A 19,345-nucleotide genomic window follows, 5' to 3' on the forward strand; every position below is an offset into this window, starting at 1 on the left:
CGTCCACGGAACGGTTGACACAGGGAAATCGACCGATACGTACACGACGAACGGTCTACCGGTAGTTTCCTCGGTCGATACGAGGATACCTCGTCCGCCGTAGGAAGATCCGATCTCGGGAACGGCTCGAACGCCTTCCGGACTTCAGCAAAGAGATCTATGGGCCGGATAAGGAGCCGGCCTGAGAGATCCAGCAGGTTGTTCGGCGCGGGGAAGGGAGGGAGGTGAAATTCTTCGTGGTGTGCAAGCGTTCTTCAACCCCTCGGCCTGGTCGAACTTTCTTTCCCGAATCGCGAGGGAGGCGTCGCGAAGGAACGATAGGTGCCGATTTTATCTTGGCGAGACTATCGAACCGTGAGCCCCGGGACCCCATAAGCGTCGGCGACAATGGCGTCGAGCCTGTAGTTAGTCGCACGCGACCAACCGAGCCGGGCTAACGACCAGCGACGAGCCGCGCAGCGGGGTTCCTTTTGTTTAACCGAGTCGTTTATTAATCAATTGCATAGCTCTCTTTCTCTGCCCGTAGCTCGGCAAAGAGTTGCGCATTTGACGGTCAAACGCTTTCTTTTTCTTCTTTTCAAGCGACCCGCGCCGCCCGGCTCGCCGACCCCCCGGTACCCATCCTTTGATCTCTCGCAAGAACGTCTTGTTACAGGGGAAGCAGAGGATCTCGGGGCAAAGTATCTTTGCGCGATGTAATTTGTCGTATGCGTCCAGTGGAAACGCGAGACCGGAGCGTTCAATTACGGGAGCAGAACGAGCCGCGCCCGGGGATACCTATCGAACGGAACAAACGTCTCCAAGGAGATTTCAAGACTCGCGACTTCCTCGGGAAAATTACTCGACTTCGATTCCATACCGAGCGCCTGCTTTCATTCGAGACTGTTAACCGAGAAACATCTGAACCCTCGAGGTTCGCACAATTGAACGAATGTCTGGGAGAAAGGCGTTTATCGCAAATTTTCTGAAATGCACTCTTCCATGCAGTCGGTGCCAATTTGATGTACAAGTTACGTTGGCAAAGTTGTTAGTGCTGAACAATGGCACTCGAGGTCTATATTGTAGAATGTTATCCTAGTTTCCATTGTTGTAGAGCAACGAATTGTTTTTCCGCCCTCCTGTTTTCCAAATTGCAACATACGCCCTTTTTTTAGATATCCATTCAATTTCGCGGTTTCTGCTCAGGGATCGACGATTCACCGATACATTCATTTTCCTATGCAATTTTGGCACTGCTCGGTCGCACGCGTGTTCGACACGGGTAAGTAGAAAACGCTTTAGCTCCGTGCAGAAGTGGGCTGAAAAATCGCGAGGAACATAAAAGATCGATAAGAGTCGATCTAATCAACAGGTCGGCCTCGAGAATGCCTGTACGAAACGGCCGTGGTTGTGCCGTACATCTTCTTTATCGCGCGGCTATGGACAACAAAAATCATGCTGGTCTGTTCGCCGAAAAATTGGTCCTTGAATGGCGGTACACTGCTCGCGAGACGCGATGTTTCTCCCGGAGCATTAATTGCCGTCGGGGAAACGAAATATGGATATGTATACACGGCGAAAGAATAATAGCCGCGCGGAACAATGGCTGCGCACCGGCTATTCGAGGCAGCTGCGGCGATTCGGCTGCCGGCGAACGCTGTAATGGTCCGATTTACATTAATGGGACCACCGTGTCAATAGGTCGATGCGTTCCGCGTTACGGTGCGCTCTGAACCGATTGGCATTACGATTCGACGAATATCAATGTCAATAAACGCGGCTCGCTCGAGCGCACCGAGGGAATCGCGAATGCTCGCGATTGCGAGAGCGCCGGATAAATCGCTCGCGGCGGGGTACGTGTCGGGTCCGCGCGTCCTATTAAAACAAGCGTCTCGCGCACTCGAAACATTATCGTTAAAGCATTAACGACGAGCGTACGGATCGAAGCGGCATAACCGGCGATAATTAAAACGATTCGAGGACGTCGACGAGGGTTTTTGAAAGCGTTTAATCGGGGAAGACGTCGTTTGGGCGGTGAACACCCGGCTCACGAGTTCGTGCCGCTGAAGCCCCTTCAATCAGAGAGCTCCCCGCGTGGACGTTTTTTAAATTAGGCTGTTTTTCCCGGCTCGCTCGTCTCCGATTGGGACAGGTGAGAATCAGGCGAATGCTTGTCTTTCGTTTCCATGTTTTCTCGATTTTTTTTTCTTTTTCTTTTTGTAAACACGTGTTTATAATTTATTATCAATTGTATACTCCATACAGTGACCTGCACAATTAGTGACACGCTCGCACACACGCATCCACCTATGCATTCTCTCTTGAGAAAAAAAATATACGCACGCTAACGTAGCGTGCGTAACACACACACATATTTATCTCCATACATATGCATACATGTATATACGCCAGCACGTACATAACGCATCTGATGCCGGTATCTCTTGTATATAATATAAGTATATATGTATAACTGTCGTCGGGGGAAGGAATTTTTTGCGTTCTTCTTCATCTTCTTCTTTTTTTTTTTGTTCCTTTTCAAAATATATATGTACATATATGTTTTCGCAGCTACCTATAGGACAAGAACTGTGGCAACGATCGTACTTCGTCTTAAATCCTATTACTCTCTTATTATACGCGTAGTTGAATCGTTTCCTGTGCGCCATTTAGATGATTCGTTCTTCGTTTTCGTTCCCGTGAGGAGTCGTGGTTACATAGCGTTACAGACACGTGCGGTGGTTTCTGGATGTGTGTCGGTGTCTGAGTTCGTGTATGTGTGTGTGTGCGTGTGGTAGCAAATACTGGAACAGGAGGAGGGACACGTGAGCGTGCGAAGTCAGTGTGTTCGTGTGTGTATGTGTGCGCTGATTTGCGAATTTCGTTCCTTTTGTGATTGAATAACAATAATTTAAACAATGATATCGCGTTGGTCGTTCTTGCAATATTTCGTCGAACATCGAACACACGCGTTCAGTCTTGCATGCTCTACCTCTAACTCTTGCACACACACACGCTCTCTCTCTCTCTCTCTCTCTCTCTCTCTCTCTCTCGCTTTCTGTTTATGGCATGGATGGAACTGACTTCGATGGCTCTCACAACCTCTGCATTCGCAATATCGTATCTCCTCGTACTCGGTATCACAATGATTCAACGTATTGACTATTTTACTGATAGATCATCCCTCTCTCGTATCCACGTTCTTCTCTCGACTTTTAATTTCTCTAAAAGCGTGCGCACTAATCTGACGAATCCTCTGGCCACACCGAGCTCCCTCTCTCAAAGAAGAACCTCGGCCACTGAACGTGTGCATGGTTTTGTATCTCGTGGTCGTCTCTAATTGTCGTGTGCCTTGCGTAGATTCTAACCGCTGGTGAGCCTCCGTGTTTCCCTTTGTTCTTCCATGATCATTTCTCTCGTATGGACGGCGATAAAAACGGAGCGCTTTTGTTATAGATTATTATAGAACTTGCGAGGAACGCTAAATATCCTGAGTCTCTGAAATGTTCGCACAGTACCGCGGGTTCTGCACACCTCTCTTTCATCCGTTTCCCACGATAATCGCTGCTTTCACCATGGAAAAACCGAGTCCCCGGCACCCGGATAGAACAAAGAATTTTCCATACTGCTTCAAAGGATACGGACCAATGTGTTTTTAATACTCAGTTTTTCCAGGGTCAATTCGTTGCAGTCCGGACATTTTATACGCTCGGAACCGAGCGGAACATACTTCGAACGGGTGCGTTCGACACGTTCACCACCGAACCACCATGGAACTACCGTAGAATCGAAGCAATTCGTCTAATGAAACAGAAATTGGAAAAGTCAAGGTTCATCGTCGTAGTCCTAACGAAATTTGGCACGCTAAAATACGAGTCTCGCGGCAGCGAACGTGCTAAGATCGGTAACGACAAATTAGGTTTCCCACGAGTTCGATGGCTTTCCTGTCTTTTGTCTGTACGATCGTCGGACGTCTCGCGGTAAAAATTTGTACAATCGCGCGACTTTAAACTATTCATTGAGCTTTCTCGCGTAGCAAGATTACAAGTCGTTCGTTCGATAACGTTGTAATACTTCGTTGCGGGCCGGGCAAAACGTGCGCCTAACAAAGTTGATTCGATGACGAGGCTCGACCGGATCCAATCGAAAACACGCGAGTGAACACACGCTACAAACGGGAAAGAAAAACCGAAGCGGAAAAAGTTTCTCCGTTCTATGGCGACTACCCGGATCTCGCCCCCTCTTCCCTAAGAGACTGTTCGCGACACACAGATTACTTTAATCTCAAGGCAAATATGTTTCACTGTTAGAATAAATTGGATTTTGCGCCAAGACGTTTTGTGCACGATTATATTATTTAACTGTTATGTACGTTTATGTATTGTAATGTATGTATATCGTATCGTAAAATCACTACGCAACGTCTCACCGATCCTACGGTGTGTAGGGAAAGCACTTTGTGCGTACGCTAAAAACGCGACACGTCGAAGCTCGCGGCTACGACCGGGTGAACGAGGATACACCCGAGTATACTTCCGGTTACAAGATTTTACACACCCCCCTCCCCTCTCGCTGGGAAAAACGAACGTCTCGGAAAACGAAAATCGAATTCGCGATCCGCTAGACCGTCCCTCGCGTTATCGTGCCTCCCCTCCGCGCGCCATAAATAACTTCGGAACTAATTGTTATTCGTTTCACCAATAATCCGCTCGAGCCACTCGCGCGCGGGACTACTCGCACGTCGCAACTCGTCCCTTTCTCCTATCCCTCTCTCCCTCTCTCTCTCTCTCTCTCTCCCTTGTATTTTTGTTCTCCCCTCGTTTCCACGTTTAAATACTAATGTAGGCCATGGCATTATTTTTCTTAATACATATAAAAAGGTCCGACGTTGATTAAAGTCCGAGCGCTCGAAATATAGGATAACCGGTGGAGAAAGAAAAAGGACGCGGTGATTAATCGTAATTTTGTCGGTGTCGCGAGGAGCAACGTTCTCTCCGCTCTCATTGCACAATGACCAAATAAAACGGAGCTACCTAATAATGCACTAATCTCGCAGCTCGCGCCATCTACGATCAATTTATTACGTGTACGTGGATGTGTTTGTTCGACGCTTTTTTTCATTTTTCTTTCTTTTTTGTTTTGTTCGTTTTGTTGATCGGACCTCCAAGTGCACGAAAGCGATTACTCTAGTAGCAGAGGCTTTTGAAGACTTTTCACTCCCGTTTCTGTTTTTTTTTGTTTTGTGTTCAAAATATTAATTGCTTGTTGGGCGTCGATCGTCGAACGTGATTTTGAATCGAAGAGAATGGACGACTCGATGTATAAATTATGTTCGGATCGCGTCTACGAGAATACTATGTATCGTGTAACAAGCTGGGAATCGAAGTAGTATCGAGAATTATGTGTGTCAAAAAGAACAAGAAAAATAAGTGCGGTACGAAATCGAAGTGGAAATCAGTCGGAAGAATGTACGGGCAAGGATCGCTGAATAGAAATCGAACAGAAATAAATACGCTTAAAGCTATAATCCTCGACGATTGTTCGAAAGATGGGGTCGAGACAATATACGAAACCATTATAGTCATTTCATGACGAGACGTTACGCGAAGAAGTTAAAAAGATCTCTCTCGCTCTTGCTCTTTCTCTCCCTTTTGCTCTCTCTCTCTCTCTCTCTCTCTCTCTCTCTCTCTCTCTCTCTCTCTCTCTCTCTCTCTCTCTAGAATTATGTATGCATCGTGCAATAAAAAACGCTCAATTCCATAGTGTTTCGTCGATGGTAGAAAATTGATGTGTACGCGCGTACTGAGGCATGGTCTCGTGTACATGTTTTTTCTTTTTTTTTCTGTCTCTCTTTTCTTATAGTTTCGAGTCTTAAACCGATGTCGAGTTGGTTTTGTTACGTTTTTAAAAAATCTAGTCACACCTCGGAGATGGATAACGGTCGTTATCCTTTCGAATGCATCTCTTATCGTTACTATTTTGTACAATTATTATACAGGGAGCATGGGGGGGCAAGGGGACGGGGATATCGATCGCTCGTTAACGCTACGAAATAATACAGTGAATGGATAAACAAAAGAAAAAATCATTCACGAGTACCTATATATACGATGGAGGACAGAAGATCCGTATTTTGTTTGGCAGGTGCGTCTCACTTTCCCGATCGAAAGTGACCCTGTGCGGGACACCTCTCCGACACTCTCCTCCCGTCTTACAAAAGATTACATTTCCCCAAACATCTCCGTTTCCTCCGATTCTTCTCCAACTCGGCCGGAGGCTGATTTCTGATAATACGAACGACCTATGACAAAATTGAAACGATCTCTTCAACCGTCCCTCGATCGGCAAACTGATCGGAAGCTATGTTATTCATACCTCGTGGAATGCTGCGTCCACGTTCAACGGTGGATCTTTGGCGGACGTTTCAATGTAAGGTATACCCAGACGGTGAGCCAACTCTCTTCCCTGCTCCTCTGTGACCTTTCTCAAATGTACCAAGTCTACCTTGTTGGCCACCAGAAGCATGGGATACACATCTCTGTCGTTTACCCTGAGTATCTGGGTGTAGAAATACATGATATTCTCGTAGGACTGTTTGTCTGTGACCGAGTACACCAACAGAAACCCATCACCCTTGCGCATATACTGCTCACGCATGGCACTGAACTCTTCCTGGCCTGCTGTGTCCAGCACTGTTAGGTACAAGAAAATATTCTTCCTTATATACCTTGTTAATACACATTTAGCATAGCTCAATTGATCAACCAATGTGCTTGAGAGCTTGGGAGACAGTACAGAGGTAATACAAATATATGGAAGGTAGTCCTAAGTCCCGAATTGTCCACCCTGAAGAACTCCTTTGTGACCAATTACCAGCATTGCCAGAAAAACTCTGTATGCTTCCCTCTCGACCATCAGAATTTCCTCTCGCAACTCTCTGCACAAGAGGATACATGATTCTACATTATTCCCAGTATAAGGAAAATCGAGCCACGTTTAATGGTAGAGGGAGAAACATTTTGAGAGGAATACACGCCATTTGGTAACGCTGCTAATCAATCAGGTTGTGCCATCTCCCGAGCTCCTAATGATACATACTTACAGATATAACTTCAAATATAGCTATACGGGGTTGTACTCACCGTCTAGAATGCACCATTGCTTGTCTACCTCTGTATGTTGTATGTAACTGTCTTCGATGGTGGGATCGTAGTCGGTGACGAACAGCTTTTGGAAGAACTGTATGGTGAGAGCACTCTTTCCGACGCCTCCATCTCCTACTACGACCAGCTTGAAGGTCATAAGGTTGTCATTATTGGGAGGACGTGTCATACCGCCTTTTGCTCTCCCACCCCCTCCCCCGCTGCTCTGCCGTCTTCTGCCTATTCTGTCAACTGTTCCAATGTGTTCACAGCAGAGTGTACCTGCCCTTAAATTGTCGAGCTACCGCTGTCTGGCCGAGGTACCCTAGACACACGATCCGTTCGTTAACAGTCGTCCAACAATTAACACGACAACACGAAAAATCGAGCTCGCTTGACACCCCGGAGTTAATGGTTTTGTTTACAGGAACTCGAGCAACCGAAACGTAACGCACGTCGTTGCAATGTAGCGGGTGTGTCAATTGCACTTAATAGGACAGAATTAGGGAGACAGGTTTCGGACGCGCTAACACGGCCCGACAAATTGCAACGGCGTTCGCTTAGAATGCTGAACGGATGCTACACGCCGCGAGAAAACAAAGGCGTCTCACCTTACATGATCTGCCACTCCTGCTTCGCGTTCTTCCAGCTGTCAGTCTGTGCCACTGTGGGCAACATTCGTATCCATGTAGTAGACGGTGTGTTTGTGTAAGCTGCCAACGTAAGTGTCGTGCACGATAGACCGAATATACTTCCGCGACCATGCGCGCAAACATTACTACCACTGCCGTAGCGGCGACTGTTGCAGACAACTTCAGACAGTCCACAAGCCGACTTTCGATTTCTGTAAACAAACAGAAAATCGATGGATCAGTCATGGATCTACAATACCTGTTCATTGTCTCGAGTCTCTGTTACACAGATCTTACGATTATCTTTTATTACTAATCGTCGTCGGTTGTTTATTCTCCGTTGAATCGAATCGTATCGATGATGGTGGCCTCTGGAAGAGGGCAAGTCGACGATTACTATGTGTATAATAATTAGATTACGGATTCGAAGTATGTAGCGTGGTAGAGGTCTGCTGTGTAACTAATTGAAATAATTCCAATTACTGAAGTTAAGTTACTGGATCAAACCGTACAAGTATGTAGTTCGAATCAACCGCTGCAGCTCCTCTAGCGGCGCGTCATCCAACTAGCACCGCAAGCAGTGTTGTCAACCATATTTGTCTCATCGAAGCACAAACAAAAAATGCAAGGAAAAATAGGAGATTGAATTTGAGATCTCTCCGAGTCTCTAAATGTAATCATTCGCTAAATACGTTATATGTATTTTATATCATTAGGATAATACCTTGTACTGTACGAAATAAAATGATTGAACCATCTTTGTCATATTGGCATGTTGCTTTCGTATTTTTACTGACTTCACCCGATACAAGTTACGCGAGTATGTATACACGCGAGAAATAAAAAATACACGTGTATTTTAGTTGTAAACATAATTTCATTGTATCCCTGTATCCGTGTTCTGAATGTAAAGATTACAGATTTTCAGTAAACGCACTGTGTTTCATTTTATAACGCTGATCCATACGATGTAGGATTCATAACCAATGCGAATACAAACATGACATCGATTGAACATTTGTTATAAATTAGTGCTGTCCACGGTAGGGGCCCCTTATGCGCCGGCTTTCCCTTCCATGCGCCCATTCCGTCGGACCGAGCAAAGAAACGACAGCGAGTTTCTCCGTAACCATAGCGCCCGTAGCGCGTTCGTGGTGAAAATATTGCGCGAAAATACAAAAGTAAAGTTCTGTAAAATCTATTTTTAATTTGAAGTGATAAGTAGAAAATTTGTTCTGGGTATTACAATGGAAATAAGAAATGGAAGGAACAAACGAAAACTTTGAGCTATTAGAAGTAGTATGATGATTTGTAGAAGGAAGAGAACTGTACTAATCTGAAATAATATGGTTTGAATCACGCGCTGCAATTTCCAACGGCAAATGCAGTAGCTGCTGCAGTCGTTGCGGATCGCCACCATCGCGCCGTGGCTATTTTGGGGTATGGTAGTGGGGGCACCGCTTGGCTCCCATGTGACTCCCGTGGACAGTACTGCTATAAATAATATTGTTGCTTGTAAGTGCATAACATTAGCGACCGTTCTTTGTAAATGTTTTGACGTGTCGGGCAGAGTTGGTCGATAATTACTAGCGTTTTTACAATGTTACACATGACCGGTTACTCGTTACTGTCAAGGTTATGATCCTGCACCTAACTTGTAAACAATCTCTTTTTGTTCATAAATACATTCCCTGTGTTTGCAGTTATTTAATTTAAGAGAAGGCTCACCATGGACGCTGATCTTTATGACGAATTTGGTAACTATATCGGTCCCGATTTGGCCTCCGATAGCGAAGACGAAAACGAATATGGAAACGCTGGAGACGATGGGGATGACAGAGAACGCTCCGACGAGGAGATGGAGGAAGACAAAGATGAGTCTAGAGAGCAAAATGACCAGGGTAACTCTATGGCAGTTGTACTCCACGAAGACAAGAGATATTACCCTAGCGCGTTGGAAGTATACGGACCAGAGGTGAGTCTATTCACTGTAACTGCCTTTTTCCCATTAATACAACTGAACGTATTCTAGGTGGAGACATTAGTACAAGAAGAGGATGCCCAGCCACTAGACAAACCACTGATAGCACCAACTAGGAAGCCAAAGTTCCAGATTAAACAGCAACAACTCCCAGAGACAACGTATAGCATAGAATTCTTAGCGGACATGATGGATGCACCACATTTAATTAGGAATGTTGTTCTGCTTGGTCACTTGCACCATGGGAAAACTACTCTAGTCGATTGTTTGGTGAGGCAGACCCACCCCTATCTTCACAGTGTAACTGATGAAAAGCCTTTGAGGTAAGAAGTAACAATCTGTCTGATTGATCGTAATTAGACTTCGTTTTAAAAAATGATAATCTACAGGTACACAGACACTCTATTCACGGAGCAACAGCGAGGCGTATCAACGAAAGCGACTCCCGTGACTCTGTTATTACAGGACGTGAAGTCCAAGTCTTATCTATTAAACATATTTGATACTCCTGGCCATGTGAACTTCTCCGACGAGGCGACAGCCGCGATACGATTATCTGACGGCGCGATACTAATCGTGGACGCCGCCGAGGGTGTCATGCTAAACACAGAACGGCTACTGAAGCACGCGCTTCAGGAGAAGCTTGCGCTAACAGTCTGTATAAACAAGATAGACCGGCTGATACTCGAGCTGAAGCTGCCTCCATTAGATGCGTACTATAAATTGAGGCACATCATCGAGGAGATCAACGGGCTGATCGCTCTTTATTCAGACAACGAGAACCCGTCGTTCGTGTCACCCGCAATTGGCAACGTGTGCTTTGCGAGCTCCGAATACAACGTCTGCTTCACCCTAAAATCCTTCGCTGCCTTATACGCGAAGTCCCATCCCGGATTGAACTCCAACGAGTTCGCGAAGAGACTATGGGGCGACATATATTTCAATTCAAAGACTCGGAAGTTCACGAAGAAACCGCCCCACAACACCGCTCAACGCAGCTTCATCGAGTTCATTTTGGAGCCGCTGTACAAAATCTTCGCTCAGGTTGTTGGCGACGTGGACACCACTTTGCCGGATGGTCAGTACGTCGATTTTCACTAACCACATCTCTGTATACTCATCTCTGTCTAACTCCATAGTGCTGGACGAACTGGGTATCAGATTAACGTCGGAGGAGATGAAGATGAACATTAGGCCATTGCTGAGATTGGTCTGCACCAGGTTTTTGGGAGACATGTGTGGACTGGTCGATATGTGCGTGGCCCATGTGCCTAGTCCCCAATCTCACGCACCAGTCAAGGTGCAGCACGTGTATACGGGGCCCATAGACTCTCCTCTGGCACAGGATATGGTCAACTGTGATCCTGACGTTAGTATCTCCGAATTCTTTCTAAATCCAACGGACCTATCTTTATTCAATCCCTATATCTTGCCAATACGAATGTTTCAGGGCAGGTTGATGATTCACAGCACGAAAATGTACCCTACCGAGGACTGTACGCTATTCGTAGTCCTCGGAAGGGTGATGTCCGGCACTCTAGAGGCAGGGCAACGCGTACGTGTGTTAGGTGAAGCGTATTCCCGCACTGACGAAGAAGACTCGCGAGTCCTCACTGTTGGAAGGCTGTGGATCAGCGAGGCACGCTATTCCATCGAGCTGAACAGGGTTCCAGCTGGTAACTGGGTCCTCATCGAGGGTATCGATCGACCCATAGTGAAGACCAGCACGATCACCGACTTGAACAGCTCGGACGACCTCCACATATTCCGGCCACTGAAGTTCAACACCCAGAGCGTGATCAAGATCGCGGTGGAGCCTGTGAATCCGTCGGAACTGCCGAAGATGTTGGACGGTCTCAGGAAGGTGAACAAGAGCTACCCTCTGCTGGGGACCAGGGTCGAGGAGAGTGGCGAGCACGTGGTCCTGGGAACCGGTGAGCTGTACTTGGACTGCGCCATGCACGATCTGCGTCGCATGTACTCGGAGATCGATATCAAAGTAGCCGATCCTGTCGTGGCCTTCGCCGAAACCGTGGTGGAGACCAGCTCGTTAAAGTGTTTCGCCGAGACTCCGAACAAACGGAACAAGCTGACGATGATCGCCGAGCCCCTGGAGAGAGGATTGGCGGAGGACATAGAGGCGGAGCACGTGAAGATCACATGGAACAAGTAAGCCTGCATTTCGATGGATCAAACATAGGGGGAGGTGTCGATCACTTTGCGATTTGCAGGAAGCGACTGGGAGAATTCTTCCAGACCAAGTACGACTGGGACTTGTTGGCTGCGAGAAGTATATGGGCGTTTGGGCCTGATGCCACGGGTCCTAACATTCTAGTCGACGACACGCTACCATCCGAAGTGGACAAGACGCTGCTGAACAGTGCTAGAGACGCCATTATCCAAGGCTTTCAATGGGGCACCAGAGAAGGTCCCCTCTGTGAGGAGCCAATTCGGAACGTGAAGTTTAAGATCTTGGATGCTGTTATCGCTCAGGAACCTCTGCATCGAGGAGGTAAGGACATTGGACTATTCTATCGTTGGGAGTTGAAGTTAGAGCAATTTTTAGGGATGGAGAATTTGAATGTAGGACTACCTTTCGATCTCCCAACGGTAGATAGACCATTGTTAACTTCGTTTTCTGCGACAGGTGGCCAAATCATTCCAACTGCAAGGAGGGTAGCATACTCTGCGTTCTTGATGGCGACGCCCAGGTTGATGGAACCATACTTGTTCGTCGAGGTTCAAGCTCCCGCGGATTGCGTCTCGGCCGTTTACACGGTGCTGGCTAAGAGAAGAGGCCATGTTACACAGGATGCTCCCGTGCCCGGAAGTCCCTTGTACACTATCAAGGCGTTCATTCCAGCGATCGATAGCTTCGGGTTCGAGACCGATCTGAGGACGCACACACAGGGACAGGCGTTCTGCTTGTCTGTGTTCCACCATTGGCAGATCGTACCTGGTGATCCCCTGGACAAAAGTATCACGATTCGACCACTCGAGCCTCAGCCGGCTACACACCTGGCCAGAGAATTTATGTTGAAGACGCGACGGCGGAAGGGGCTGTCGGAAGACGTGTCCATCAACAAATTCTTCGACGACCCTATGTTGCTCGAGCTGGCGAGGCAGGACGTACTTCTGAACTACCCGTTATAAGAAACCAATGCTGTATAATTTCGATTTTAGCGCGAAGACGTACCGATAATAAAATTAATTTTCTACGTACGTTCGATTTTTTTCCACCTCCTGTTCCTATCGACCTGTATTCGCTAAATGATTCTAGATTAGTTTTCGGGAGAATGTTTAAAAGAACGATCGTCGGATATTGAAGTATCGAGACATCGAGCGAACGAAGTTTACCCTAAGCTCCAAGTAAAATGGAGGACGCCTAAATCAATAACTGCGCAGGGACGCGAAATGTGAGCTGCAGAGAATGCGGAGCAAAACATTCCGCTCAAATATATCGAGTAACATCAGAATCGGCTTCAGTCTATTGGCAAGAGCCAATCATACCTCTACCGATGCCTTAATTGTTCGATAAAAGAGAATTTCCTTGCGCGATAATAGTTAACGCACCATGAGTGTGCATTTTGCAGCGTAGTCGAGAGTGACGCAGCTGCAAAGTCTTTCAATGCGAACGAAATGCTACCGCGAACTTTGAAACATAGGATTACGAGTAATTTTGAGGCTATACTACCAAAAGAGGACTGCGAAGCAAGCGAGGGTACGCGTTGCCCTATGGGGCACTGCTCCGACTCCATGGAAGTCGGGGGTCAACGAAACAACGCCTATTCGGGGCATGCTAAACGAAGAAAACAAGATCAACGGTTTCTTTGACGTTACTTTCCCCGAAGCGTTGCCCTAAGGAGCAGTTCGCAGCAAAGAACGTTTATTGTCTAGTGTTCGTAGGTTTGTACATATCATAGACTAATAGAAAAAGAATGATAAAACTTCTGAATCGTTGGGAGGCCCTCAAATGTAAAGAGAAAGGAAAGAACTGCAGAATCGTTTAACCGTATTCTCGCGTAAAAATCGTTTGTAGATCGAATTTTTTGATACTCCGGCCCCAAATTTCCATAAGATGGTTCGGTAATGATCGCCGAGACTGTAACGGGCAGGTAAAACACAAATTCGAACAAAGTTGAAGCAGATTTTTACAAGCGTTTTGAGCAATATCAACGAGGAGAAGTCTTGCGGCGGCCATCTGGTGGTTGTCGGCTAATTTACGGCAAGACGCATCGAATTAGAACTTGGCGGATGACGAAATTTTTTTAGAGCATTAGTCAGCGAAGAAGGAAACGATGGAAAGAAGAAGGTAAACCGGATGCAGAATTACTTCGGGAGATTCGGTACGAAACGGGAAGAAGAAAGCAGAGGAGAGGCAGCGCGCGCAGTCGGCAGGCGGGGCCGCAACTGCGCGCAGCCGAATGGGTGGTCAGAGTGGTCGGGGCTTGACGCCATTTTACCGGTTGTAACCGTGCCCATCAGTCCGCCCATAAGCGGCGATCGACCAGAGAGCCGTGCTCGCCCGATGGACGCAAAACCGGGTTCGCTCGGCTCGATTGTCTCTTTTTCAAGGCGACGGTCGCTACGGAGCGGACTACCGCGTCGCCGCCGATCGATCGGTCGGCTCTTCGTTCTTCTCGTTCTCCCTTTCGCCCTCTCTCTCTCCCTCTTCTTCTCTTGGCAACCCCCGGCGCCGCGACGCCCTGCGCTTTCTTTCTCGCTCGATCTTCGCAACGCTGTAAACGCTATTAATCCACTGATCTTTATTTGACGATTACTTGCACCGTGTAGATACAGAACCGAATATGCACGATCACGATGGCAGAAGGCCTCCTCGGTGATAAATTGGAGCATCGTTTATGTAACTGTCGCGACGCCCTGCGGTTTCTTTCTCGCTCGATCTTCGCAACGCTGTAAACGCTATTAATCCATTGATCTTTCTTTGACGATTACTTACACCGTGTAGATATAGAACCGAAGATGTATGATCACGATGGAAAAAGGCCTCCTCGGCGATAAATTCGCAACGCTGCGAACGCTATTAATCCACCGATCCACCGATCTTTCTTCGCCGACTACTTGCACCGTGTAGATAAGAACCAAAGATGCACGATCACGATGGAAAAAGGCGTCCTCGGCAATAAATTGGAGCATTGTTTACGTAATTGTCGCGACTACCGATGTTATGATGCTGTCGAATGCAAATTCCGTTGCATAAGGGACTGAAGAGCCAAGAGAGTCTGAGGGAGGCACGGTGGAATATCAATGACGAATTAACTCGGTCTATGCAGGTTAGTAGATCGAGTAAAGGTTATGCTTTTTTTAGTGACTTCTTTAGCCGTATAATTGAAGTGAGTTTGCAAGATTTCGGAGTGGAGAAGTCGTCGTTCAGCGAGCCTGAGCTGTTCAGCGCGATTCGATCTCTCTACCCTATTGTCGATCCTCCGATCCGAGATCTTCTAGCTGTTGTTATGTAAAAAGATGGCAGCCATGCTTTCCGAACGACAAGAACCTAGTATCATAGAAAGTTCCTTCGACGGCGGAGTCTCCGACGAGGATCAGTGTTGATCCTCCAATTCTTGGAAGTCTTGCGTGCTTCAAGTTCTTCATTTCCAATGATCAGAAAGTAAAAAGTTCAGGTTGATAATTTCCTAAATCTTAAGACGACGCAACGAAGTTCCAGAGCAAGAAGTAATCGTTTGCGTTACTATAGGTACTAGAATCCCTCGAAAGGGGCGTTGAGAACGCAAAGGGGTCGAACCGAAATGTCGAAGGCTCCTTCGAAAGTCGGTGCGTTGCTGCGACGTTCCTCGTCGCAACGAACGCGTACGGCGCGGCCAATCAGGATCGACCGGTTACCGGGTTCTATAAATAGCGGGACAATTTAAATTTACAATAGCGCGTGATGTATCGTCGCACGAGTCGCTGTTATATAGGTATATATACGGGATACTTCTCGAATACGGTTCGGTCGGTTGTCGCGACGCGTTATCGGAAGACGGCGTGCATGTGTGTCGGCGCGTACGCGCAAGTACGTAGCTGCGTGCGTGGCTATCATCGAAACTAGAGTAACGCCTTTGCGAGCGTGCAGGCGCAAGCGGAATGCTTGACGGCTGTTTTCTTCGACACACAGATCGAAGTTACGAAACTCGAGGCCAGGAAATATGTGTTGCGTCGCGAGCTCCAATTTCAGTCTGGGTTTAGACTACGGTCGAATTAGATGATGTCATTTTTGAGAAGGTCTACTTGTGCCTCTTTAACGAATTGATTGTTTTACGACCCGACTACGGCTGGAAAGTATCAACGGATTTTCGTGAGGAAATCAGCTCGGCCGTACCGCTCTCAATGGCACTTGACGTATGCAGCATAGGCCCACTCATAGCGTCAGGGGGACTGTAATTTTTGGGCCGGTTTCGGAAATGCAAGGGATTTGGTGCCGTTTTCCTTAGGGCGATCCCGTCAAGGGTTTACCCCCAAAACAACGCATCAGCTTGTGGGCGTTGCATAATTCCCGAAACCGCCCTAAATGCGTGTATTGTTCAAGGCCAGTGCCCCCACTATTTTAATACGCTATTCTAAACGAGATAGCTGTTCAGCCGCGAGTTAACGAAAGATGCCCTCGAAAACCGCTATTTCAAGACGAGACCAGCAACCGATCCTCGGGACAATAGCTCTACCGTTGTACTCGCGCGGCTGACATTCTGCACAACTCAACATTTGGCGTGCAGATGATCAACACGTTTTTTGACAGGGGTCTCTAAGGCTGTTTTTGAGAAAGTCGTCTTAACGAAACCTTTCCTAATTAGCCGTTAGTGTTTTTCCTCGCGCCCTCAACAGCTCTCCGTACTGTCATAAATGGTGGACTTGCAAAGGTTGCGTCACGGGACCGTCCGACGGTCCCCGGCCGGTGAACTTCGGGCCCACAGCTGTGATATCACACGCCGAAATCGAGCGCGTTGCCCCCCCCCCGATAACCTTGAACACCCCCACTCCACACTAACTCACCCCGAGTGTATGGAGTGACGTTCGAGGAAGAAGTCGGTCTAACTATAACTCTAGCATGAGGAATAACTAGCTTAGGCTCCGGAATTGGTCTAATACCCTTTCTTCTTTGCAACGTCAACTATCTATTCTAATATTAATCATCCACACCATCCGAAAGTATCATAAGGTCGCATTTAGTAGCGTCGTCGACCCGTCGATTTACGCATCCTCATGGACTCTTCATCGGGAGAGTCAGCGCCGCGAAACGTGCCTGAGCCATCGGAAAAACAATAGCACTGTACCTATAACTACTCTGTTTCTTTAAATATATAATATACTGTTATAAGTTAATGTTACAATTATTGACACGATAATTCTGAAACCGGCTCGCATACTCTTAATTGATTGTGCGAGCACGCGTCGCATCGTGAACACTACAATTTTCACGACGGTGGCTACGCTACAACAGTAGGTATGCATAATGGATCGAGACGCTTCTACCAGCACGGCGCATACGAAACGTCGATTTCCGGGACCTTGAATTTCGCGGTACGGTATAACGAGTGTGACCGAGCGGTATCGGTTCGATAAAAACGGTCGATCGAGCGATAAAACGAGAAAAATAGAAAAACCGGGGGGATCCGATGATAAAGAACGTTTCCAGCGATCGGCCACGTTCTCTGGAGCGGCCGTTAGGTCGGCGCATATTTATCGCGCTCGTCCGCCAACGTAGTTTTATTGTGGCACGGACAAGTCACCGTTCTTAACACGCCGTTGCTCGAAAGCTGCTTTTTATGCTCGATGCGCCGCGACCGGCATTCGGTGCATCCGATAATTAGAGCGACGTGGAAAAGGACTGCGTGGTCAGACGACGCTCGAGAATCGGTCCAACGAGTACCTCCCCGGGATTCGACATCTAGCCGCGGTTACAGTTGATAATTCGGTACATGTATCGTAGTAACAACCTGTAACGCATCGCACGAGTATACAGAGCGTCGCAAAAGTTCGGGTACAACCGGAAACTTGGGGGTCTCCGTGCGAAAGTAGCAGTAACTTCTCCGAGCAATTGAAGATGTTTCTGCAGAGGTGTCTGGTCATTGCCCGCTGGCTCTACTTGCGCCGTACGCGCCCAGCAAACATCGAATGACGACGAGCTTCTTAGGAACGTGCTGGCGGAACGGGGGGTCTCTGCGCGAAACTCTTCGAGCAGGCGAAGCAACCTCCGTAGGGATGTCTCGTCATTGCTCGCTAGCTCTACTTACGCCGTACGCGCTAGACAAACATCGAAGGCCGAGTTTTCTCGAAATGAATGAACCGAGGTTTGAACAAACTTTCTGCACTCTCTACTCAGTCTTCTGAAATGGGTGCCCCATTTTCGGATGATGTATAGCCGCTGGGGGCACGTTATACAGGCCGTCCAAATCAGATAGTCTGCGGTCACCGAAGCGTTGCCCCGCGGGCAATCCAGGTTGCCCCCGGGGCAAAGAGACAGATATCGATACAGTCCTGAGGGGACTATGGCGTATTTAAGGGTCCCTCCTTCTCGGGGGTGAGCCGCACCCGTAACGGTTGGAGGGACATTTAGCTAGGAACATGAAGAGGACGAGAAAGAAGGTGAAAAACCTGGACGCAAAGAACCATCATGGTTCGGAGGCAAGATCGATTCGCTCGTCGGTGGATCGACGAATGAATCGAAGGTTTTTGGGGGGCACGAAGGATCGAGAGAGAGAGAGAGAGAGAGAGAGAGAGAGAGAGAGAGAGAGAGAGAGAGAGAGAGAGAGAGGACAGGGGGCCCGAAGGGCGAGTCGGTAGGAAGGAGGAACGACAGGAATCGCGGAAAAGGACAAGGATCAGAGAAAAGGGGACCTCGCCGGTTCGTCGACGCTCGCCGACGCTCGGCGTCGCTCGTGCGGCTCCGTCGCAGCGAGGCGGGGTTTAGGCGGGGTCGATACGCGGCCAGAGCCGTGCCTTCCCGTCGTTTCCGTGCAGCGTCGTTCTAATCGCACCGTATCGAAATCTGGCAACGGCTGCGGCCGCAGTTCGGCGCCACCGCTGCACACACTTGCTCTGCTCGCCGATCGCCTCCGCTGCCTCCGCCGCCTCCGCCGTCGTCGTTTTCGTTTTCGTTTTCGTTGTCGACGCAGCCGCCTCCGAATCGCTATATCATCGAGTATCGTCGCGCTTCGTTCGAGAGTCGTCCCGAGTGCAGCGAATCGAGAGAGTTGCGACAAACGTACACAAAGAGAGAAAGAGCGAGAGGAAGGGAGAAAGAGAGACAGAGAGTGGGAGAGAGCGCGAGAGAGCGGTGTGTTACGTTGACGTCGAGTCGCGAGACGAGACCCGTGGAGAGTCCTCGAGGAGGAGGGAGGCAACGGAAGAGAGCGACAGAGACCGTGGAACAACGTACGATAAAGGGTGGGGGAGGGAGGCGGTCGGTGGGGGGAGAGAGACCACGAAGAGGAGAGGAGGATAGACAAGGAGAGAGCGACAACGAGGGAGAGTGCGCGCGCGCGCGCCTGTCGACCCACCGGTCGATCGACAACCACGTCGTGTCGTCGACGACGAGCACGACGAAGAGGAACGTGGCGCGCGTGTACGGGAGTGACGACACGTAGCGGAGCACG

The 19,345-nt window shown here is 48.2% G+C and overlaps 2 protein-coding genes across 5 annotated transcripts; one reads left to right on the plus strand and one right to left on the minus strand.

Annotated features, from left to right (window-relative positions):
• Nucleotides 1-2,155: 2,155 nt before the first annotated feature.
• Nucleotides 2,156-7,923, minus strand: LOC143355739 (ras-related protein M-Ras). Of its 2 annotated transcripts, XR_013082545.1 has the most exons (5): nucleotides 7,733-7,920; nucleotides 7,122-7,446; nucleotides 6,355-6,671; nucleotides 6,079-6,280; nucleotides 2,156-2,783 (listed from the first exon to the last, which is right to left on the minus strand). XR_013082545.1 is itself a non-coding variant. In XM_076790840.1 (4 exons), the coding sequence occupies exons 2-4, from the start codon at nucleotides 7,309-7,311 to the stop codon at nucleotides 6,191-6,193; spliced, it is 597 nt and encodes a 198-aa protein (XP_076646955.1). In that variant the 5' UTR covers nucleotides 7,312-7,446; nucleotides 7,733-7,923; the 3' UTR covers nucleotides 2,156-6,190. The 2 variants fall into 2 exon arrangements, 1 of the variants encoding a protein (XP_076646955.1); XM_076790840.1 differs by having other exon boundaries at nucleotides 2,156-6,280; nucleotides 7,733-7,923.
• Nucleotides 7,924-9,181: 1,258 nt separating this feature from the next.
• Nucleotides 9,182-12,956, plus strand: LOC143355429 (116 kDa U5 small nuclear ribonucleoprotein component). 3 transcript variants are annotated; one of them, XM_076790246.1, is made up of 8 exons: nucleotides 9,182-9,267; nucleotides 9,464-9,728; nucleotides 9,786-10,057; nucleotides 10,124-10,812; nucleotides 10,874-11,103; nucleotides 11,185-11,903; nucleotides 11,966-12,246; nucleotides 12,382-12,956. In XM_076790246.1, exons 2-8 carry the CDS (start codon nucleotides 9,483-9,485, stop codon nucleotides 12,885-12,887), a joined length of 2,943 nt encoding a protein of 980 aa, XP_076646361.1. In that variant the 5' UTR covers nucleotides 9,182-9,267; nucleotides 9,464-9,482; the 3' UTR covers nucleotides 12,888-12,956. The 3 variants fall into 3 exon arrangements, with proteins under 3 accessions (XP_076646361.1, XP_076646344.1, XP_076646353.1); XM_076790229.1 differs by having other exon boundaries at nucleotides 9,192-9,268; nucleotides 9,457-9,728; XM_076790238.1 differs by lacking the exon at nucleotides 9,182-9,267 and adding an exon at nucleotides 9,358-9,388 and having other exon boundaries at nucleotides 9,457-9,728.
• Nucleotides 12,957-19,345: the final 6,389 nt, after the last annotated feature.

Source organism: Halictus rubicundus, chromosome 1 (assembly GCF_050948215.1).
Source record: "Halictus rubicundus isolate RS-2024b chromosome 1, iyHalRubi1_principal, whole genome shotgun sequence".
In the NCBI taxonomy this organism is placed as follows: Eukaryota; Metazoa; Arthropoda; class Insecta; order Hymenoptera; family Halictidae; genus Halictus; species Halictus rubicundus.

Bases quoted from the DNA above. Each gene is read 5' to 3' on its own strand.
- LOC143355739 (XM_076790840.1), bottom strand. From the start codon at position 7,311: ATGACACGTCCTCCCAATAATGACAACCTTATGACCTTCAAGCTGGTC. The intron at 6,672-7,121 runs GTGAGTACAACC...TGTACCTAACAG, and splicing joins GCAATGGTGCATTCTAGACG to TGCTGGACACAGCAGGCCAG. The intron at 6,281-6,354 runs GTATGAATAACA...ATTTTGTCATAG, and splicing joins TGGACGCAGCATTCCACGAG to GTCGTTCGTATTATCAGAAA.
- LOC143355429 (XM_076790246.1), top strand. From the start codon at position 9,483: ATGGACGCTGATCTTTATGACGAATTTGGTAACTATATCGGTCCCGAT. The intron at 9,729-9,785 runs GTGAGTCTATTC...AACGTATTCTAG, and splicing joins TGGAAGTATACGGACCAGAG to GTGGAGACATTAGTACAAGA. The intron at 11,104-11,184 runs GTTAGTATCTCC...CGAATGTTTCAG, and splicing joins TGGTCAACTGTGATCCTGAC to GGCAGGTTGATGATTCACAG.